Here is a 22,799-nt window from a genome sequence, read left to right as displayed (position 1 = left end):
TGATCCATCCGAGGAAACATAACTCTCGTATCCTCAGGTGCTAGTCTTACTCGGAGGAATCATGCCGTAAAGACCTTCCGCAATGCTATCGGCCTCTCTTTTATAGCCTCATTCATCCGAAGAAAGCCAATCCTCCTTGATTGGGACAAACGAGCTGTAAAATCCATGAAAAAGAATTCAATAACCATTGAACCTTGAGGTCCCTTTGATCCTCGGTGATCCAAGTCCGTGGGGACCTGGAATAGTACTCGTCCGTGATAACCCGGGTTTTATATCTTCTTCAAAAGGAAAACGATTCGCAGAAACTCGGGAGGCACATGTCTTCTGAATCAACGCAAGGTGCATCCAGGGTAATCCTGAGTTTCCACTAGTTTACCATGCATAATAGAGGTTAGCCGCAGGATGGTAAATCACAAGACGCCATGCGGGCGTAGTTATATCGTGCGTGCGTGATGGAAGATTAGTCCGGGCATTGTGCGAGCACAGAGGTGGCACGCGATGATTTATCGTTTACGAAATCTACTCACATGTTGGCTCACTCTATCGCACGGGGTATGCTCCACGTGGAGGAATATGGAGCTTTGGAGTATCGTTGGAAAATTGGTGGAATATAATTTTTTTTGGATGGGGTGATTGATCAGGAATCGAACCTGGGGCTTATGCGTTTTGAGACAAATAGGATCACGATGATTTTTCACGTGGGAATTCACTTCCAAATGCCGGGGAATCTCTCAAGGACATTCCCATGGTGATTTCGGAAGTCATTCAAGCTGAAGGCCAACAAGTGGTGCAGAGAGAAGGGGAATTTCGATAAATTCCAAATGGAGAATACGGTGGTAACAGGAAGGTATAAGACGCGTTAAAAAAATATTGGAGGATGTTGGTTTGTTGGAGATGGGACCCACTCGGTGGGCAGTATTTCTCCCCCTGAAATCCAAGCATTGTTTCGTGAAAGAGTGTTAACTCGTACTTCTCTCTTTCTCTCACAAGTTTTACGGTGAAATGCGAAGCCACCCCAATGTTCCGAGTCGCTTAATAGCGATTGGGAAAGGGGGGGGGGGGAGGGGACTCCCTTGAAGTCTATGGACCACCAATCAACGACCAACAAGTTGCATTGTTCGATACCTTGTACCGTCTTTAATGGATTTTGAATCATTCGTGAAACTGTTCGGATCCCGCGTAGAAAAATTCTTGTCTTCCAAAGATCTTCAGGATTCCCCGGACGAATCATCCCATGATATTCAGATCTTGATGATCCAAAAAGACTCTCCGAGAGGTCTTCAAAGGACGATATTTTATTTTTACAAAGATCTTCATTTACCTCCGTAAATTCTTCTTAAAAATCCGAGGAGGCTCCGAGGATCTTCTGATCATTCACCCGAAGTTTTCCGACCGATCTTCACCGGACCCAGACTCCTCTACCTCTCCATTAAATATCAACTGTCCCAAATCCATCCCGAATAACCAAATTACGATTAAATAAACGAATCCCAAAAATTTCAATTCCTCCAAATTTTATCACCGACTTGATTCAAACAAATTTAATTGGTTCAATGGTATCGTAACCATTTTTATATTCTCATCGTACCGAACAAAGGTGAATTTATTCACGTGTAACGAGCCCATGCATTTGCAAGCAAACTCACGTATTTGGGTCCCGTCATTCCTCTGTTGGGATGAGGAGAAGCAGCAGCCGGAGACGACGGGGCCCGGTCGGGCCCAAAGGGGAGGGGGAGGGGGCGATGGGGGGCAAGTTGAGAGTGCTCTTCTGCAGGAAGAACAAGTAGGAAGAAAGTATTTTTTCATTCTCCATGACCCCCATGTATACCCACCAACGCATAGTGCCACAACCTCGGTCTCGAGAATAGTTACCGCACTTTGTCCTCTTTTCCATGATTATTTTATCTCTCTCTTCGTCTCTCTGGTTGGATTTTTTACCAGGACAGATACCAAGTGCATATGCACATGCCCTCACTTGAAGATCCAACGAGTAAAGTAGAGGAGAGCATAAACCGATCTGCAGAAGATGGGAGCAAATGACAACGCGTGCTTTGCATGTCGAGCATGTGGTGTCGTGTGTATGTGCAATGAAGAATTGGTTGTGGATGGTGAGAGGAGGAGGGGGGAGGGGGTGGGTGGACATCTATTCCATCCTCATCCCCTGGATTTTATCCTTTGCTCTTCTCCCTTGTCCGGTTGCAGGGAACCTGCTGCACTGGTGAGGAGTAAATAAACTGGAATCTGCACGTCGCATTGTTTGAGCCGGTGGACGGACGTTTAGGGCGACAGTAAAGGGACCGACTGGTGCATACAAGGCCCCGGGGAGAGACAGGGAACTCGCTGATTTGCCAGGTTCTCTTTTCAGATGCGATAGGACTTCCTCTTGCGATTTTTAGGGGTCTGGAGGAATAGAATTGGGGGTAGGAGGGTTGGGAAAGGGTGTGGGGTCATTTGGGGGTGAAATATGGCTGTTAAATGTTTTTTGGGGTGAATTCCTGGGATGATATGTTCCCGGGAAAACCCCGAAGTCGCTGGGGATAATATTTTTTCGATAGAAAAGGTCACGTGAACACAAAGATCTCTCCGACCGGTGAAATCATGAGCTGGGGCTATTAATATCGAGTGGGGTATCGGTGAGGACTATCTGGCTGATTCACACTTGCATCAATGGAGTCAAAAATAAAATGGCTGGGTGAGGGAATGGTACATGGAGAGAGTTATTTTTTTTATCAGAATATTAATGTCCTTCGTCATGTTCAGTCGGCAGTAGATTAGTCAATGCTAAAGGGGCATTCGCTGTGGTGTCTTTTCTGGTGATATTAAGTGCGAATGTATCGGACAAAAAAGAATTCGAGAGGTGAGAGATACCCTTGAGAGGTAATTTTACCTCTTCGACTAAAAAAAATATCTCACGGCCTCAACTCATGTCTTTTATTTGCATCTAATTTTTTAATTATTTTAGATTGAGAGAGCCGTCACCTGATGGTTTAATCAATCACGGGCGGACGTTATTTATGATAAATTTATTCGGCTCCCAATCGCACTGACACTTGTATCGATAATTATTATAAATCGAATGAATAAAATCGTTGATATTAAAAAAAAGTATTGCGGTTAATAATTTTTTTTTGCTGTAAAGTCGATTTGTTGGTTCACCTCAACTTTTCGGATTTATCGGAGCAGTAATTTATGTCATGGGACTCTGAAAAATGGAAATTTTCCGTTCCCTTCGATTTTTGAATGGAATAAAAATCTCGAGTGTAGACAGATGAAAAATCGTGTCTCCTGTTCGCGCGTTCGTGTCGTCAGGTTATCGGGGCGATATGTCATCGGTGACAGTTGTGTGTAGACGTCGGTGACTTCGGAGGCCACATTTCTCATTTTAGTGTTGGCGAATCCCCTTTGAGGTACCTCCACCTTGTAAAAGTGGAATTCGCCGATTATTTCAGTCAAATTTCCGGTTTTTTTTCAAGGCTGATTTTTTCTCCGGCCGATTTAGAACACAACATCGAGTTTTATCATTCAAGTGAGTCTAACGCTGTCATTAGCATACGACACACCGCCCCCTCGTCATTTTTACCCCATAAAAATATTCTAACGATCACAATTAATTCCAAATATCCAAAAAAGCGTTCAAATGATTTTTTCCAAAACATCACAATTGCGGACGCGAAAAAATCCTTCGGAAAATTTCCAACCGGTCATTCCCCTTCACAAACACATTCACAATAAATAAAATAAAATTTTTTGCAAAATAACACCTGGAAGATCCGCCGGAGCAAAAATAATCGTCGAAAAATCTTCCGAAAAAATTCCCTCCGTCGCTCGCGACTCCTTCCGGCCTCTCCCGACTATTCTCCTCAACATTTCTGCAAGATCTTCACCAGACGAAGATCCCAACCCGCCCTGACAATAATAAAACCAGTACATTCAACCTAAATGAATAACAACCCCCCCAACATCCACCAGACTGACGTGTGAGAATATGAGGTCACAAAACCTCCTCCACCTCCACATCCCACTGCCCCAGGGCACCCCCACCTCCCCCATATTCACTTTCCTGCATCATCAGTCCCTGACCCCATCCACCCTCACCCCTCCCCCCATGTTTTCTCCATTTTTATAAAGAGCACAACGTCATGGAGCCTGCAATTACCAATTTACAGGTGAGACCGTATAAGATCGCCGCGCGTTAATGATAACGCCCTCTCCCTCGCGGTGTTTTACTTTTTTTCCCCCTCACCGCTGACGAGGACAAGAAAGGGAGGATATCGTTTCACGAGGGATGATGTTAAATCCGCCCCCCCACGTAAGACCCAACGGGAGGGGGAGGGAGACTGACTAATTGAGGGCCTGTCAGGTCATCAGTGACGTGCCTTTCATGTACCTCCAGATCAACCAAAGAAATCAGTTAAACCGAGTTTATATCGCTTTTGCCAGTAATTAGGGCTCCGCCATATTTCATATTTCATTATTTTAATGTTTAATATTAATGGCAACAACCTAATAAACACTTTACCAAGGCATAATGATGACTTTCTTATCCTCAATCCAAAGGCTGTTCAACTTTGTGAATTGAAATTGATCGAATTTGCCTTTGGGGTGTGTTAAGGATCATTTCCGAATATATGGGGTGGGGGGGAGTTATGCAGATCAGTCTCATTTTATAAGAAAAAAACAAATTAGTCGGTGTTTAATAATAATTTAAATATTTGGTAAATTCGATTTGGTTTTTCGAAATTGATAAGGGGAACAGTGGAGAGGGGGTGGCTGAGGTGAAAGGGGAGGTAGAGACGAAGAGGTCGATGAGAATGAGGTCCAAGAGGGCGTAGAAGGTTCGAAGGTTGGAGGTGTTTGACGCCATAGGGGGTCCACGAGTTGGCTGGTGCTACATCATCCACGGGGACAGGGTATCCACTTGTTAGCGATGTGGATACCAGCCACTGCCTACAAATACGTTTCCAGTCACACACAAACGTGTGATAAATGGACTTGTGGGCTCGAAATACTAAAGGCATTACTACTCCGGGGTGTATTCTTGATTAATGAACTGCGAGGGTGCATTTCTCCACATTTCAGTGGTTTAATGAAGGGAAATTATTTTGATTGTGATTGGAATCGATGATAATTGAGGATTAAATTTTGGGAGGGGGGGGGAGGGGATGTATTTTTTGAAGGTATTGAAGTGACAGATTGTGGAGAAGTCGCAGTGAATTCGCGTGAACGTCGAGCAGACGATTTTCCTGTACGTTTTACTGACCCAAATCAGGCGACGTTTGTTGGGAAAAATATGGCGCGGAGGATAAATAAAAAATTGGATTATTTACTTGATTTAGATTCTCATTGGATGAATAATATGATCCAGCAATGCCAGTAATAATTCACGCCTCCCTCCGTGGGAATAATAATTGAAAATTATTTGGCAATAAGTCGTTGATCGATAGGCACCCGTTAACTGGTTCATACATCACCCCAGTGGTATGCCCAGGGGCCCACACATACATCTATCGCCAATCAGCTGGTTCGTGAATGTATACAAGGCCCAAAGCGACCCCCACAATTTTTTTTTTCTCCACCGGCTGCCCCCTCCCCCCCCTCGCTGCCTTCAACCCCTGGAGCAATAGCCAGCGCCACCATCATTTCCACCCACTTTTCTGCACTACAAATGTAGTGTTACTGTGTTGTATTTGTGGAGGTGGTGTCTTAGCAGGGTCAGGTCGACCAATAAATCCAATACGCCATGGTTCGTCCTGCGAGAGAACAGCAGTTTTACAATTCATGAATTTATTATGGGCAACGGGCATACCGGTGCCTATCGTATTGATTTATCGTTACGCCCCGGCACTTTTGCACGCACACTGACCAATGTCTTACGGCTGATGTCAGTTTATGGGTTTCATTCGAATGATGATAATTGTTTTTGTATTATTTGATGGATGTTATCGGTGTGGGTATTGTGGAAAAATTGAATTATTCATTTTTGGAATTTTTTTTTGGTTCAGACGGAGGATTTTTAAAAGGTTTCGGGTTCGAATCTCGGGTGGGACTTTACATTGTTTTCAGTAAAAAATATCCTTTCAAAAATCTTCAAACAAAAATTGTCTTCTGGAAATCTTAAAAAAAAATTGTCTTCCGTAGATTTTCTTGGCTCAGCTTTCTCCAGACCTCACCCAACATTAGAAAAAAAAATCCAACCGATGCGTCGTTAGGCGACGATCAATTTTCCAAAGATTTCCGCGACAAGAAAATCTCGGAATATGTATTACGTACATAAAATACGCAGTGGAATTGCAGTTAAACGTATTCATCCAGGAGATGAGGATGCTGGTATATTGCTGGAGGAGGGGAAAGCCCAAGCCTACATCAAATCCAAGCTACGCCCATCGACTACAATTCCCCCACTGCTAACCCCCTCCTAGCCTTCAGGGTGACCTATGATCCGTGACCCTCACGCACATGCGTGTGTGTAGATAATCCGAGCATCATGAGTGCTTGCCATTTCTGGTTTTTCGCAAAAATCATTGTCAATCAATTAATGGGAATCGATATCGAGGAGGGGTCGGGCTGCATTAGGAGTGACTGGCACATCTAACGCTTACTTTGGATCCCCAGGGAGATCATCCCAGGATTAGACGATTCTCTTCAACATTTCGTGAAGATCCTCCGCGCACTAAACGTTTTTCCCCCGAAATAACTTCAAATAAAAACTATCTTCCAAAAATCTTCCAAAAAATCTCCTGTTTCACTCGACAGATCTTCCCCTGGCTTCCCAAAATTCCCTCAACATCATCCCCTACCCAAAAGTCTTTCCACTCCAACCCCCATCTTCACCCCATAACAATAAATAAATTTCAAAATAATCAGATAATCTTAAAAATGAAGAGAGTCAAGATAACGGAATCATTCATTCGGCTAATTGTTTTGCATACTTCAATCAAAGCGGTTAAACCATGTGACAAGTTGAAGTATCCTGTCCTCTCTTGACATAACGGAATGCTTGATTAACAGCAACTCTCATAATAATAATTATTATTATTGTTATTATCCTGGGAAGACTCGTAGAAGTTGAGCTCGAAAGCCATTTCATGCGCCAGCCCTCAGCCAAAGGACTTTCCTCCCTTGTCGAGGACTCGTACAATGTTACTATCGCTTCAGGTGTGTTAACTATGGGATAACTATAGTTATGGTGTTGGTTAACTTATGAGCAAGTTGCCTTACCTCATGTCATAGCTCATTGTTGTACCAAAGGCAGCATGAAGAAAACGTTGTCCTTCGCGTCAATGACCGAGAGCCCCGAGGTTTTCTGATGAAAATAAAACATGAGGGTTTCAACCATTGAAAATCACCGTCTCGTGTGTTATAACCATAAGTAATTGAGAGATGGGGGAATAGCTTCCTGGAAGGTCATTACTCGATTTTTTTTTTAAAATGGAGAAGGAGATTGTTAACGAGTGAGACATCGGTGATTCTCGGAAATTATTTAGGGGGTTGGAGGGGGTAATTGGAATGGATTTTATGGGGATGATGTTGGGGATTGTGTGGGGGTAAATTTGGGAGGGGGAAAGGGTTGGAGGGGCGGAAATTTCTTTCGTTTTATTATTTGAAAACCGAAAAAATCAGAATTTCTTCATTCAGTCGATTGAATCCATTATTTTCTCCCCTCACAGTCCGTCATTTTTTACCAATATTTCTCTCCCTGACGTTATCACTGGTATCATGAGCTTCCCATGCGGTAAATCAAAAGTTATCAGTCCCATATTTCCCCCAACTCTCCATGTAAATACATAAACCCGAGAAATTTGCATTGAACGATTTAATCAAACACAAATCTAGGCTTTTTCAGCGAAGATCCACGAAGAGAGACACGAGTCCCGACAAAACCGTGAGACAGAAACTGGTAAGGCCCCCGGATAGGTCCCCAAGTCAGCACGAACCATTGAGGAAAAACGTTCGTCCACCGGAGAAAAATTGAAAATTTTTTTTTATCAGTTTTATCGCAACCGTTTTATCCTCTGCCCACGCATCGATGTTGAAGGGCGCCAGAGCCAACTCTTCAGGGATAATCTTCTGTGGGTAATGGTGAATCAGGGACTTGCACTGGGTGTACGTATAGGGAGTGAGGAGGTGGATAAAACAAGGGGAATGAACGAGGAATAAAAAAAAAATAAGGAGACGAAGGAAAGAGGAGAATGAACGCTTACGGCGAGATCCGATATCACCGGAAGGCTGTTGGTTACCACTTCTGTACGTCATTTGTCTCTGGTTCCTTTGCCCCGTCATCTCATGTGTAAGAGGGCTCGAGACGGATTGATGTAGTGGGTTGGGTGGCAAGTGGATGATTTTAAAAATTTGTTTCTAATAAAATTGACATTAGGACGTGAAACGGTGTGAAATTATCGGGGACTTTCTCCTTTTCGAGTTTGGCCAGGGGGGAATTTATGACGACGGATCATTAGACGTGATGATTTATTCAGTGATGTCAATGACATGACCTGAGTACGTTAAATATTTTTTTTTAATTATGAGTTTGAAAGAGAAAGATCTCCAAAAATTATGTCATCCCAAGATCTCTCTGCCCCATCGGAAATAATTCGAAAGGATCTTCCGAAGATCCCCGAATAACTCCGAAAAGATCTAGATTTGTCTACCAAAAAAATCCCACAAATCTGTAAATAAATTTCCCCTCAACGTTAGTCTATCCCAGACCCAAGTTTTGGGTCTCGGGGTAAGAAATGAGGGGGCGAGTAAGGTTACAGAACATATAACTGGAGGTTGGTAGACCACCCACGGGTTGAATCGATCAGCAACTGATACCCTCCTTGAACAGCTTGGTACAGAACCACATACTTGCTTTTTGAGATAGAATAAGAGAGATAGATAAAAAAAAATGGAGGAAAAAAAATTTTTTTTTAAAAACCTGAGGAGACGGTAAAGAGTTACAGGTGCTATACTGTGGTTGGATTGTGGGACCCCATCGGGATTCTCGCTCAATTCACGATAACAGCCGTTCGAGCAACGTTTCGCGGGTGCTTTAATGTCGATCTTATCCGTTTCGAGAATTATTGTTCGAACGGCAGCCGCGTTTATTCGCCCACAAAACAAATCGCCTTCAACGCTTCTATCCTTTTCAATTCAACATTGTTTTTTTTTTTCCTTCACTCGTGTATCCTTTTCTTCATTTTCGACGTTAAGTTTTATTCAGTTATTTTTTTTTTAACAATACGAAATAACATGGAACTGTGAATCTGTAAGGGGATATCCAGTTGATTTCCTCCGGGTAAATCGATATTGTGGAGGTGCTACCGTATCGCTGTCACTGAAAAAATCGACGTAAAGTGAAGACGAGACCATTGAATTAAATATTATATACTAAACATTATATACGATATACACGCAATCACTGGAAATTCGCTTTGATAATTAATTAATATTTACCGCAAAATAATCGACCTGACATCGCCAATTTGCTCAGAGAATGTCCTTCTCTTCACTCTTCACATACCTATTTGTTCATGTGATTCATGCAGGCGCTCACATGTGTAGGAACCTCTTCTTCGAGTATCTCCAACGCTCCTTCCAGTCAAGTGATACGATATAGACCTAGCCAGGTTCTGATGTTACACCCAAAAGGTAATATTGACACTGGTACCTCGTGACTCCGTCCGGAGAATATACGAGAATCGAGATAGAGACAAATATTCAACGAGTTCTTGACTCTTTTCTTCACGAAGTAGGGTAATGCGAGGGATTGAATTGCTTCTTCACCGATATGTATGGAAAATACAAAATTTAAAATGCGAAAGAAGCCTTTGAGTATTTAACAGACGTGGAAGAAAGATATTTTTACTTGGAAATAACTCCACGAAATGTTTGACTTATGGTCATTTATTTCTATGGAAATACTACAAATATTTACACGCATATCATTACCGAGGATCACTCTCGTTTTACTGACCTCACCTGCAGCCTCATCAACGTGAAGAACGACTCAATTTGGGATGATAAAGTCGACGGCAATTACCCCTAGATTACAACAATTACAACTGACTTAACTGAATTACAACTAAATTAACAGAATTTTAAGATAATTGAGATAAGAAATATGTGTACACAAGAAGTTCGCTGACGTCATCTTCGGGGAAAGAATCCTTTCCCTCGATGAGGCCTGAAGATTGATGAAGAGCAGCGACTTTACAATAAATTATTAATCTGTTATTTTTCTGGCATTACCTTCACGCATTCCAATCACAACATCCACTCCTGTCATTCATCAACATCATCAAACCCAGAATAGCTGGATCCTTCCTAAGCACGTAGAGGACTGGTCCTGAATGTGAAAGACTTATCGAGTCCAGGAACATGTTTCCACTTCGTCATCTCACCTCACCGTCTTCACCGATCGTTCAGTAAACTTCACTGGGTTCATTTGTCAACTGAACACCTGGACATCAGCCTCAGAGGATATCCTCATCCTCGATACCCCGATGTCATGTCTTCCAACTAAGATCCAAAAGGGAGTCGCCCTCAGCTCCAATAATTCTCTCATTACTTTCGCTGTCTGAAAGTCCCTCTGTCTCATCAACATTCTCCCCAGACTGGCACGACCCATCATCCCGACCATCCTCACCCCCAAAAGACTTCTTGCTAAGGTCCATCGGCTCCTCCTGCTCCGGCCCAAGGGCCTGAAAAAACGACGCGCACTTGTCTCCAAAATTCCTCACATCACACGATTGTTCAACATCACCCTTCGGTGATGGTGTTGATCGCAGGGAAGCACTTTCACTCGAAGAAATGGACAAACTGGTGACAGATATATGGGGTTCTGCCTGATTGGCGTAGGGTACGACGAGGCTCTGTTGAAACGGAAAGCAAGAAGTGCCACCCAAGAACGGAATATGATTGAGTGTTGGGTGAAAGAAGGGAGGAAGTCGCCACAATGGAAACCTCGTTGGATCCGGCATCAGGATACCATGAGGGAGAAGTTCAGATCGTCCTGGAGGCCTTGATGAACCATCAGCTGATTCATCCTTCGTTGATCTGCTCTGGCTGACTCCTGAAGTCAGTCCACCTGTCCCAGCTGAATTGATACTGTTGTCATTGTTGTTGGCTGCGTCCAACGAGTTCAGGACCTTATCAGGATTGACGTTGGAGCTCTTCATGAGGGCCTGCTGTGCCTGGTGAGACTGCTCCTGGAGAAGACAGTGGATCTTGAACCAATTGGATCTTCTTCCGTACCTCGAGCCAGATTTCGACATTCCCACCATGAGACACTTTCGCAATCTGCAGGCCTTGCACGCCGTCCTATTCTTCTTGTTGATGACGCAGATTCCACCATTTTTGCAGCTCGATATACTCCCGAGATTATTGTACGTCCGTCCAAAGAACGACTGATCAACAGAGAAAAATTGTCGAGTTTAATCGTCACTCTGAGCGACGTTGGAAGCTATTGGCATTTTCATATTATGTTTTGTGAATACGAAATTACTCGGGTAATTACGATAGTATTTACGCAACGCTGTGACATTTAATATCTTCTGTACAAATTCAAATGCTTTTACGGTGATTCTAGAATAAGAATTCACGGGAATATCGCAAGACTCGAGATAACTTGAGACACAGACGTTATAAATCTAGATGTTATTGAGATTCATAAATGATGGGATGTATGAATTATTTATGATACAATAGATAAACTCAGCAGGGAATGTAACTCACCTTACAGCCCTCACACGTAAACGCACCAAAATGGAAACCTGCTGCTGGTTCACCGCATACTCTGCATAATTGATTCATCTGAAAGAAAATGAAAATATTTGCAAGAATTAATCTGATGTTTGTCTTGAAGATTGTGCTCCATCCACTGGACTTTCCGAGCTTTCAACTGGAAAAGGACATCTGGTTGATGCTGGACACCTGGCCCATGGGGACGACCCAAAATCAATGTCGATTCTCGAAAAAACGCGATTTTCATCGTTGAAAGTGAGGCACAACAAAAGTTAAGGATTTATTAATGAAAAATATCACTGCGTACGAATTATTCGTGGACGTAAACAAATTGACGAGTCTCGAATGATTTTTCCCGCGAGATATTCAATTTTCTCCAACAGGAGGAATGCAAGAATCATAATCATCGTCGTAGTTATGCCTCATTATCAGCGTGAATTATTATTCCATAAAATGACGCGGGAGGCGGTCTCAGCGAGGCATATAATTCATGACAAACATAACGCAATGTACATGATGGAACGGTAAATGTCAGCTTTATGGAAATCAGAGTCTCTTGTTTATTCATGACTATAAATTTTTATCACTCGACTTTAGATTTTTCCCCGACGTGCATTAGTACAGCTACAGGTGCACGAATTTGATAGGTCGAAGGGGTTTCAATAAAGAAATTATAAAAAAAATCCGGGGTATCAATAGCAGGGGGGCTGAGCCCCCCTTCAGTCGTATCGACGTCTGAATTTAATTAATTCGCTGGAGTTAAGATAATAAAATTGTGAAGACACCCGTCAGGACGAGGGCCTCGTTATTGCCGATCGCACCACAGAGGGGGCTGAGCCCCCCTCCCATTGTTAATACATAAAATCGAGTACTTGCCACGTCGGTGTTAGTAGGGCTTGTCACTATTGTCGAAGTTGGTGTCCACCATCCAGTGCTACCATGTATACTTGTGATAGTATTATCGTTTGCAGTTGTCACGCTGGTCTCAGTGGCGTATCCCCGGGTCCTAGGATTTCCACCGAAAACCGCTGGTCCAGTCCCCGCCAATCCAGCGGCATTCGACGACTCCCCCACGTCCATTCGTACATACGAATTTATCGGCTTACACTGCAACTAGTGTGGCCCATCTCGTATGCCCCATTCAGCAGCGAGATTTTTATTGTCGTCATTATCGTTGAGTTGCACCCCTCCAAATTAATAATTATCTTAATGGGGGGTGGGTACTTTGAGACTAAATAATGTACAAGATAGAAAGTAGTTTTCTAGTGGTAAAAATAAATATTGTACATTCAAACATTTAAAGTAATAAAAATAAAGATTCGCATTTTAATGTGCGGAAATAATTAATTTAATTCATTAATCGAAAATTAAAATTATGTCTATCAAGCGGCAGCGAAAATTAATAGACTGATCAATTATTGGAGATATGTGAAGGTAATTGGTAGAAATAGAATTAATAATAATGGAAAATGGTTATAAAGTAATTCCCCAATCAATAGAACTATTTCACTATCAAATTAATTTTAAAAAACAAAATTCGGGGGAGGGGGGTTTTATTTTGACGGAGAGAGTGAATATATTATCCGATGATCGCCCGACGGACGTCAACTTGATACCAAAATGGCGAACTGTAACCCACCCTTCAATTTCAATAATCAACCGATCGAATTTTCAGCTTCAGTAACTGATTACAATTTTTATCGTCAGTTTTATCGCATAATAACCCGAAAACAGCCCTCAAAATTATTTTCGCGATTTTCACTGACGTTTCAGTCGGAAAATACTCAATGACATCCGAGAAAAACCACCGTCGAAAATTATAAACAAAATATATGCACATTACCAAGTTCTCACCTCTCGTAAAGTATCCACAATTCACTCTTCGTCATAGCCACAAAAATTATAAACAAAATCATCACTGTCACTCAGATATTCCCCGGAAAATGCATTTCAGCGATTGGGGGGTGGTTTTTCGGTGGATTTTTTTGGGACGTTGATAAAATATTTATCCTATAGTTATTGGTACCGGGTAATTTACGGGAAATTCGTGAAGTTCATTCGTGAATCGGTGACCGGCCGGTGCGGGGCGTGCGTTCACCAAGCACGTGGCCAGAAGACTGAATCCCAGTTTCTCCTGCTGCGTCAGGTTTGTTTGTCTGCTGTTATCTCGCTTCTACACACTATAGGAGACATGTAAGACTTGTGTTTAGTATAGCTCGTGGATAGCCCTGTCCTTCTTGAATTCCAGCTTCACCGGTGACTCCTCGAAGGTGGATTATGGACAACAGGTTGGCAGGTTGCAAGTGTCATACGTCTTCCCGGTTAATGTGACGGGTATTTTTGTCATTGACCTTTGGCGATAAAATTTACCGAATTGGGGGGATGATTTTCGGCTGCTTACGAGCCCCAGATGTGGGTAAATGCGTTATTATGTGGGCATACGACACTGTCAACGTGACACGTGACACATGATTGTTCGTGAATAAAAAAATCTAATTAAAAAAAAATCCCTCAGCTGTTGCAATCAAGTAATTCATCTCTTTGGTATGCGAAATATATGAGACAAAAAATATTAATGAGGTAAATGAATCTCTCATAAATCGATTAGAGTAAATTGCAAAAATCCTTTTGATGAATAATCTAATCTAAAAATTTCTGTGAATTTATACTTTCCTGAAATATCATCGGTTATATCGTCTCACCTCGATTTTTCCCATCGAAACTTATCAGAAATCAGGAAGAATGAGGAAGAACGAATGCAATCACGATTTAGAACGCGAATAGCCAGTACTCGGTGTGTAAAAACCATCGGAAAATAAAAATCGTAAATAAAAAACACCTCGTAGAGGGGGTACGAGAGACTCGCGCGAGTGGTGCGCACGCGAGATCGCACGGGTGCGCAACTGAGTGGGAGGTGCCTTGATCGGCAGCCAATAGCGAGATCCGCCACCCACGAAGTGATAAAAATTAATTTATCGTAGGATCATACGCCTACGCCATTGATGGAAAAGCAAAAGTGGGCTTGGCAATGTTATTGGTATCAGACAGGAGACAGTGTTGACAACCGGGCATTTTGTCAATATAGGGAGGGGGTTAGCGAGCTTTGCGATCAGGAAAATTGATGTTCCATACGAAGGAACAATGCACTGAGCGATTAAGCGAGTGAATAAAACAAATATTTTTTTCATTGATAACAAATTATTTTTTAACCGATTAAATTCCAGTCGATTGATACGTTATTTTTATTAAATAATTGATCTGCGAGGATCCTTCACTCGTCAGACCAAATGTTTTTCTCGATCCAATCGAGGTACGAACTCACGCGAGTGTAGACCGCGGGAGAATTTTGAAAAGCGCAAAATTTACCAAAACTCGTTATTCCAACTAAACTGTACATACAATAAGGCTCGGTCAGGACTCGTTGGAGCGGTCCTCCGCTGTCTCCCTGATGAAGAAATTCGTCATTAGTTCAGGAAAAAGGGAACACCAGGTGTGACATACTTGACACGTGTCGTGGCCTCCTGCCATTACCCCGGCGCATATTTGACTTGGAGCGAGTCCTTCTGTCATCCGTCTCCCTCCAACTTCACTCTCAAACATTTTTCCGCACTCCTCGGATGTCACGTGGTCTAATGTCACCTTCATCAGCTGATCGCTGCCAACAATCGCCTCTGAAGGACGTGTTAAAGATCCAGAGATGATTTTTTTAGAAATTAATTTGAAAAGTTATTGATTACCGTACGACGTCTTTCCGAATCCACTGGCGATGAACTTTCCCGTCGACGTCGGATTAATCTCCAGACACGCCGGTCTCACTTCAGCGTTGAAGGTCAGGGGCTCGTCGAGCTTGATCAGGGCAATGTCATTATATCTGGAGGGGACGTGGTAATCAGGATGGACAATTGTTTCAATGACGTTCCTCTCCTGCATGCGGTGATCGGGATCTCTCAGGTCAGTAAGACCAACTCGAACCTTCGACGCACGTCCTCTGGGATGAGAAAAATCACCGAGGACGTTCCCAATTACAAAACGAAGAGATTTTTTAAATAAAAAGTCTGGGCTGACCCGGGTAGAAAAATTATTTCGATGATTCCTCGGGTGTGATATTCCTCGGGCGAATTTTTCGTCATAAACAAATATATTATTTAATTGAATAGATCACCTATTGCGAGAGTCGATGCAGTGAGCCGCAGTGAGAATATAATTTTCCGATATAACTGAACCCCCGCACTGCCAGTGAACCTCGTCGCCGTAGCCAATGATGGCCTGGTGGGGAAATTCCCGGTGTTTCGCCTGCACTCCGCCGACGATCAGGGGGGTATCGACGATTCCACAGTGAGATACGATATTTGAAGTTGCCCCAATCCTCAGGACCGGGGCCAACTCACTGGTATAGACCAACTCTGCGTACTCTTGACATTCTCAACGAAAAAGAAAAATCATTATAATTAACACTCGGTTGGTTCTATGACATATTAATCGTTAATTCCAAGAGATATCACGTCCGGAAAAAAATTCCAGGAGGGAATCGCCGGGAGAAAATCCCCTGGAAAAATTCTTCGGGCAAAAAAATCCCTCGATTATTAGAAACAAAATTATATTATGTAATAAACAGTCCTGATAAGTCGGATAATGATCGAATTTGTATCGATAAATATTCAAACAATTACCACAGGCGAAAAATAATTACTTCGACTAGATATTCTTTCCATTGTGGCAGTAGTCTCCATAAAGATCTTACTGAAGACACCGAAGAACGCCCAGCGATAAATCGAGAACTGCATTTTCAATCACTAGAGTCGATTGGCTGGGAGCTTTAAAAAGTTCAACGATATTATGTGCAATTGCCTGCGTCGAGGTCCGAACGTTGAAGTGTCAATAACTAGTGAACGACAGCGAGCCCGCCATTCAATTAAAAATTCAATTATCTCGAGTTTAACCATCGGTGTAACTACTCGGTCGATTTACTATCGATATAACTATTTGGTGTAACAGCCGGCATTTACGAATGACCGGGGGGGTAAACCGGAAAGTGTCAGGTCGAAATGTCACTGTAATTAAAGTATATCGTAAAATATGGAATTGTATTTGTATATTATCAGCAATAATCGACATAAGTACATGGATACAATCAATTAATGACTCCACCAGCAGCAGAATTGAATCTGAAGTCCTCGAACACAGATCTGAAAGCAAATGTAAACAAATCAAAATAAAATATCGAGGATTCAATGGGATGAATGTTAATGAAATATTAAGCACAATTGATCTTTATTAATATGAATTACAGTTTATTTCCGTTTCTCTCACTCTCATTTTCCTCTAGAAAAAAAAATTCTAATGACAAATATGGAATCAAACAGAACGTTTTCAATTCTCATAGAATTCGAACGTTTGATAAAAAAGACAAACTTATTATTTACGTCAACGGAAATTTACTTACATCATTTTCACCACCAGGAGAACAAAGTGTCTACTGCAATATTAATACCATAAATCTGTCAGTCCCTATTTTTCATACATTTCTTCACGAACAAAATGTACAACTCGAGAATTCAATAAAACATTTTCACTGCATTAAAATTCAACAGCCCTTGATTTTACGACGCTTCACAGTAGGATACAATTTCCCTTTTTAATCTTTAATGAAAAAATACATCAATACTTTTCCTTGCGCTTGTTAATGGAATTTTTTACGATTTTTTATCGGTCAGCCTTCCAATAAAAAAAATCGAAAACAGCAAAAACAACTGGGTATTCAGGAAATTCATCTTTTGCGAGCCATTGACATCGATATCATGAAAAATTGAAACAAATACGGAACGCCTTGCTCTTTTAATCATAAGGACTAGATTAAAGAATGCATTTAAAAAATCCTCCGTATTTTTACTTTATTTATTCACAGTGAACCTGCAATAAATACTCAACTGTGAGAGAACAAAAAATTAATGTGCATGAGACATTCCACATGAACTAGTGAGGCCTTAAATATTGTGGTTTCGGCAATCACTTGATGTGATTGTTTCCGATGCCACTAAGTTTTTTCTAATAATTAATCCGATGATTATTTTACGTTACGATCAGCCAAATCCGAGGCTATAAATTTGAAAACTCCACGAACCCCCAGAGAATGTCCCATACGATTTCGATGCATTTTGAGAACAATAAAGTCTCGAGAAAAAATCATTCCCTTGACGTTCATTGTAAAAAATCCAAAAACGAAAGATTGAACACTTTTCCATTTGAGCCTGTCTTTTAAAAAATATTTGCCATAGAATCGCAGTTTACTCGTTCTCGATTTTTTTTTGTTTCACTATTTGACGACTGATTAATAAGTTCATAAAATCAGACTGTCATTTCATGACAATCTACTGCAGGCTCTCGGCCTTTGACAGCAGCACAATCGTCGCAGTCTTGCCGCAGGGCCCAAATCTTCCAATCACCGCTCCTCACTTCCCTCACCACTGCTACCAGGCTCCTGTTGGGGTCTCACAATTTGATAAGTTATTAAATACTCAGGATAAGCTTGTTCTCCACGATAAACAACGTATTCGGGAAATACTAGGCCACCTTGAGAGGGCCTACCCATGACACTGTGATGACCAGGTGGTGCATGCGCCATTTTCATTGCTGAAAATTGCAGGAATGATTTACCAAGAGTCACTCGACACAGCAACAAGTGCCTGGAAAAGACAATTCAGAGCGTCAGCTATTGAAATTACCTAAAAAATCCTTAAACCACAATCTGACACAAAAGGATGAACGTCAAATCCCCATTTACCTGTGACAAATATAACAGCTGCGGTCCTTGTGTGCAGGACACCCTGTACCACCGCAAATTCCATAGACATACTGATTACTCTTGCTGCTGTGCTCAGCAAAATAAATTCCTGCTCCAAACATACCACCGATGTAAGCATGTCTTTCATCGAAGCCTTTCTGAACAATAGCATTGATAAAGGAGGAGCCATGGAAAAGCATTCGTTCGTTTGCCTGTGGGGTGGTTAACGTAGAGTTTGGTCTGGGTACGGTATTGGGAGATGAGAGGCCAGCAGCTACCATCTCCTCAGCCACCTCTTGTCGACGATGAGCGTAACGCTCCCACAATTTCCTATTCTGGACTTTTTGTATCCTGACAATATTGTATCGCCCAAAGATGCCCCCAGAGTGTCCATTGTCTCTGTGTTCCCTGACAGTGCTCTGCATCTCCTCCTCGACAGCAAGATACTCCTTATCATCGGCCAATAAATCAACCAACAGGGTTCCAGGATTGATAGACGGTTGCCAGATAGACCCGACCGCTGAATTCAGTAATTTATCCATTCCCTTGATCAACTTGTGCCTGTACCCATAAGCAGATATGCCAACTTGCTTCAGGTCCTCATGCCCCATCTCAGCAAGAATATCCAGGGTGATGTGCTCCCTCTCAAAGAGCTCCAGCAAATGTTCAAGTCCCAGACTCCCCAAGAATCCGCTGACCGTTGTAATAGGAGCACAACTCCTGTCCTCACATCCATCTTTCTCCCTCTCCTGGCAGTTTTCAATAGCTGGCATGGGACTGAGACAGGCAGTGGGCCTGGCAACCGGTACACAGAGCATCATCTGCGCCCCCGATGGCATAATAACAGTCTCCTGTGTCAAACTAGGTGGTGGTGTAACAGCAACTGAGACAATACTAGAAGGTCTATTCCCACTGGATGTATTTCCATTGGAATTAATTCCAGAAGCGGCTGGAACTGAAGAAACAACTTGCTGAGAAGCCATAGCATCCTGCAAGAGACATCTAACATCCTCAGCACTGGCAAGATCGACAGGACTCTGTCCCTCCTGATTTTTGAGAAATGGATCAGCCCCATGGGCCAGAAGGAGTGCACACAACTGAGTCCTTCCCTTCTGGGCAGCTTCATGAAGTGGGGTAAATCCCCATTTGTCAGTGGCGTTGACAACAGTATTATATTTAATTAACAAAGCAGCGATATCCAAATGTCCATAACTGGAGGCATTATGAAGTGGAATTAATCCACCCTTGTCCTGAGCATTAACATCAGCCCCTCGTTCCAGCAAATATTCCGCAACTTCGAGATTATTGTACCCAGCAGCTAGATGAAGTGGTGTACTATTTCTTCCCTGTGCATCCCGACAGTTAATATTATCCTGAGTAACCAGTCTCTGGACCCTCGCTAAATTTCCCTTCTTAGCAGCATCCAGAAGGGCGCTGTTACCCCTCAACAAATCCGCCACATCTTGATCACCTTCTCTCACAAGATCCAATGGAGTTGCACCATCCCTATTCTTCTTCGATGCATCAGCTCCATGTCTCAACAGCAATCTAACAATCTCACATTTACCCTTAGCCGCCGCCTCGTGCAGCGGTGTAAATCTCCAAAGATCAGCGACATTCACTGATGCTCCATGCTTCACCAACAATTCCGTAACCTCGTAATGTCCATAAGAGCAAGCATTGTGCAGAGGTACCAATCCACCTTTGTCCTTGGCATGGACATCAGCACCATTTGCCAGAAGATATTCAACAACTGGTACTCGATTATAACCCGCTGCAAAGTGCAGAGGAGTCGAGTGTCTACCGTCTAGATCCCTGCAGTTGACAGCGTGTGGATTTGCCTGAAGAATTCTCTCAACAGCTGTCAGATCCCCAGACTTGCTGGCCTCCAGCAGCTGGACCTCGACGTCTTCCGTACAACTGGGTGGATTTTGAAGAATCTTGAGGACATTTTCAGTGGCAACTTGAGTCGCAGTGTAACCCTGGAGGGAGACTATCGTTGGATCGACGTTGTAGGACAGTAAAATCCTGACCGCCTGAACGTTGTCATCCCTTGCACAGCGATGAAGTGCTGTTTGTCCTAGTCCATCCAGGGCATTCACCCGAGCATTGTGCCTCAGGAGAACGTCCATGGCGTCGTAATACGAGTGATCAGTTGCGACGTGAAGGGGTGTGAGAAAATCTTTGTTTTTTTCATTCAAAGATCCATTTTTACGTATCAATGCCTCGATTATTTGCTTTCGTTTGGGATACGGTGATGCAACAGCGCAGTGAAGTGGTGTATCACCAGTATAGGGATGCTTGAAGTTGACAACATCAGCTGATAAATATTTCTTTAGCTTTACTAAATCTGCCTGTCTGCAAGCGTCTAGGAGGCAGTGACCTTTGTACTCATAGGCTAAACGCTCTTGTAGCTCTGCTGTTGGTGCAACATCAATTGCTGATTTACTGTGACAATTGAGTTGCGTTGGATCAGCACCTTCGGAAAGGAGCAAAGAGCAGACTTCGGCGCGTGATTTACTCGCACCCTCGTGCAGGGGTGTAAATGCCCAGAGATCACTTGCATTCACTGCTGCACCGTGCTTCAGGAGGGCCTCACTCACCTCGAAATGTCCGTAGGAACATGCGTTATGCAGAGGGACTAGACCACCTTTATCCTTTGCATGAACGTCTGCTCCGTGTTGGAGGAGAATTTGGACGACTCGGGCTCGATTGTAACCCGCTGCGAGGTGTAGAGGCGTTGAACGACGTCCATCACTCGCGTGACAGTTGACGTTGAGGGGATTCAGAAGCTGGAGAAGCTTCTCCTCATTACCTGAACGAGCTGCCTCGAGTAGCTCGTCCTTCCGGTACTCCCCGGTTAATACTGGTTTTGTTACGGGTTCAGCTAGTTCAAGGGCTGTTTTCCCCTCCGTGTTGCGGATGTTTGGGTCTGCCCCGTGCTGGAGGAGGGCTATACACACGTCTATTTTACCCTGTTGAAGAGAAAAAATACGGCGAATGGTTATTTGTGGGGAATTGCCCAAAAATTAATAAACAAAATTTGGAATTATCAGACATATCTTCGACAAATAAATCAGATACCACTTATTCTTGACAAGTTTTTGTTTTCCTTCCCCCTGAACATTTCCATAAATACCTTGATGGCTGCTTCATGCAGTGGCGTATAATTCCAATTATCCCTCGTGTTGGGATTAGCTCCAGCTTCTAGGAGCAATCTAACAACATCGGAATGCCCAAATGAACAGGCATTGTGGAGTGGATGAAGACCTCCATCGTCTCTAGCTTGAATGGAGGCACCTGCTGACAGTAGAAACTCCACCAGCTCCCTCCTACCATATCCTGTAAATCAACAATCCTGATCACTTCCAATCCATCACTTTTTCCCAGTTCCCCCAGCAACAGTCCACTCATAGAAACCAACACACCACAAATTTTATTCTCGATGAAAAAAAAATGGACAATTTACCAGCTGCGAAGTGAAGAGGAGTTGACTTTCGTCCAGCCGTGTCCCTCGCATTAACAGTCTTGGGATTAACTAATTTCTTGACTTTCGCTAAATCGCCATTTTTACATGCCTCGAATAATTCCCTCAATGGATCTTCAGCAACAGAACCAACGAGGGAATCAGCATTCACCAAACCCGAACGTCTTCCTGCCATTCTCTACAAAATCGCCATTTTCACGCCACTGTCACAACTCCATTGCTATAAGTACTGCAGGAGCTTCCTGACATAGACAGCCACTAGATATTTACAACAGCACTCATGATTTATTATCATCTTATGACTAATTCAATCAGGAAGATTTATACACTCGATATTACTCCCAAGACATTGAATTCTCCCAGCAATTGTCGTTTTTTTGTTTTCCTCTGTTATTGGCCCGAGTGGGCTGCACTCTGCCACCGTTAATTTACCTTTTGTTCGGTATATTTTTTATTTACAAAACATTTTTACTTCCCCTATCGCGATTAGGGCCGATGCACACACGAAAAACAAAGCGACAAGCCACGGATATTAGCAAACAAGGAGTCGTATTTTGAGGGGACCATCCGACTTGGTCTATTCTGATTACGGCCGAAGAGCATTAACTGAAGTAGAGGGACACTCCTCAAACCCAGGTGACCCCCAAGCCAGCAATAAGTACCGGAACCCACCCGAGAGGCGCCATCGATACGCTGTTCATTATATCATTAACCAACAATAATAAAGAAACATAACTCTATCGATTGTATTCGATTCGTACCCGTTTGTACGGAACTTAAAATATTTCGTGAGTGCCCCATTTATTT

At 42.8% G+C, this 22,799-nt stretch overlaps 3 protein-coding genes across 4 annotated transcripts; all 3 read right to left on the bottom strand.

The window, feature by feature from the left end:
* Positions 1-9,861: 9,861 nt before the first annotated feature.
* Positions 9,862-14,695, bottom strand: LOC135170810 (knirps-related protein-like). Of its 2 annotated transcripts, none has more exons than XM_064136872.1 (4): positions 13,579-14,695; positions 12,601-12,955; positions 11,716-11,793; positions 9,862-11,387 (listed from the first exon to the last, which is right to left on the bottom strand). In XM_064136872.1, the coding sequence occupies exons 2-4, from the start codon at positions 12,802-12,804 to the stop codon at positions 10,488-10,490; spliced, it is 1,182 nt and encodes a 393-aa protein (XP_063992942.1). In that variant the 5' UTR covers positions 12,805-12,955; positions 13,579-14,695; the 3' UTR covers positions 9,862-10,487. The 2 variants fall into 2 exon arrangements, with proteins under 2 accessions (XP_063992942.1, XP_063992941.1); XM_064136871.1 differs by having other exon boundaries at positions 12,601-12,911.
* Positions 14,696-15,016: 321 nt separating this feature from the next.
* On the bottom strand, positions 15,017-17,454 carry LOC135170812 (serine protease snake-like). Its single transcript, XM_064136874.1, has 5 exons — positions 17,168-17,454; positions 16,415-16,910; positions 15,887-16,145; positions 15,462-15,712; positions 15,017-15,395 (listed from the first exon to the last, which is right to left on the bottom strand). The coding sequence occupies exons 2-5, from the start codon at positions 16,506-16,508 to the stop codon at positions 15,136-15,138; spliced, it is 864 nt and encodes a 287-aa protein (XP_063992944.1). The 5' UTR covers positions 16,509-16,910; positions 17,168-17,454; the 3' UTR covers positions 15,017-15,135.
* Positions 17,455-17,598: 144 nt separating this feature from the next.
* Positions 17,599-22,595, bottom strand: LOC135170801 (poly [ADP-ribose] polymerase tankyrase). The gene is made up of 4 exons (XM_064136856.1): positions 21,975-22,595; positions 21,645-21,847; positions 18,506-21,480; positions 17,599-18,407 (listed from the first exon to the last, which is right to left on the bottom strand). The coding sequence occupies exons 1-4, from the start codon at positions 22,165-22,167 to the stop codon at positions 18,164-18,166; spliced, it is 3,615 nt and encodes a 1,204-aa protein (XP_063992926.1). The 5' UTR covers positions 22,168-22,595; the 3' UTR covers positions 17,599-18,163.
* Positions 22,596-22,799: the final 204 nt, after the last annotated feature.

The sequence above is a fragment of the Diachasmimorpha longicaudata genome, chromosome 18 (assembly GCF_034640455.1).
Source record: "Diachasmimorpha longicaudata isolate KC_UGA_2023 chromosome 18, iyDiaLong2, whole genome shotgun sequence".
NCBI lineage: Eukaryota > Metazoa > Arthropoda > Insecta > Hymenoptera > Braconidae > Diachasmimorpha > Diachasmimorpha longicaudata.
The sequence above is the reverse complement of the archived record's forward strand: the minus strand, read 5'-3'. Positions and strand labels throughout refer to the sequence as shown.

Bases quoted from the DNA above. Each gene is read 5' to 3' on its own strand.
- LOC135170812 (XM_064136874.1), bottom strand. From the start codon at position 16,508: ATGCAGTTCTCGATTTATCGCTGGGCGTTCTTCGGTGTCTTCAGTAAG. The intron at 16,146-16,414 runs GTAATTATTTTT...TTTTTCGTTGAG, and splicing joins GGAAAGAATATCTAGTCGAA to AATGTCAAGAGTACGCAGAG. The intron at 15,396-15,461 runs GTAATCAATAAC...CACGTCCTTCAG, and splicing joins ATTCGGAAAGACGTCGTACG to AGGCGATTGTTGGCAGCGAT.
- LOC135170810 (XM_064136872.1), bottom strand. From the start codon at position 12,804: ATGGACGTGGGGGAGTCGTCGAATGCCGCTGGATTGGCGGGGACTGGA. The intron at 11,794-12,600 runs GCAAGTACTCGA...ATTTTCTTTCAG, and splicing joins GCCCTACTAACACCGACGTG to ATGAATCAATTATGCAGAGT. The intron at 11,388-11,715 runs GTGAGTTACATT...TCTGTTGATCAG, and splicing joins TTACGTGTGAGGGCTGTAAG to TCGTTCTTTGGACGGACGTA.
- LOC135170801 (XM_064136856.1), bottom strand. From the start codon at position 22,167: ATGGCAGGAAGACGTTCGGGTTTGGTGAATGCTGATTCCCTCGTTGGT. The intron at 21,848-21,974 runs GTAAATTGTCCA...GTTGATTTACAG, and splicing joins TCCTCTTCACTTCGCAGCTG to GATATGGTAGGAGGGAGCTG. The intron at 18,408-18,505 runs GTAAATGGGGAT...TGTCTTTTCCAG, and splicing joins AGCTGTTATATTTGTCACAG to GCACTTGTTGCTGTGTCGAG.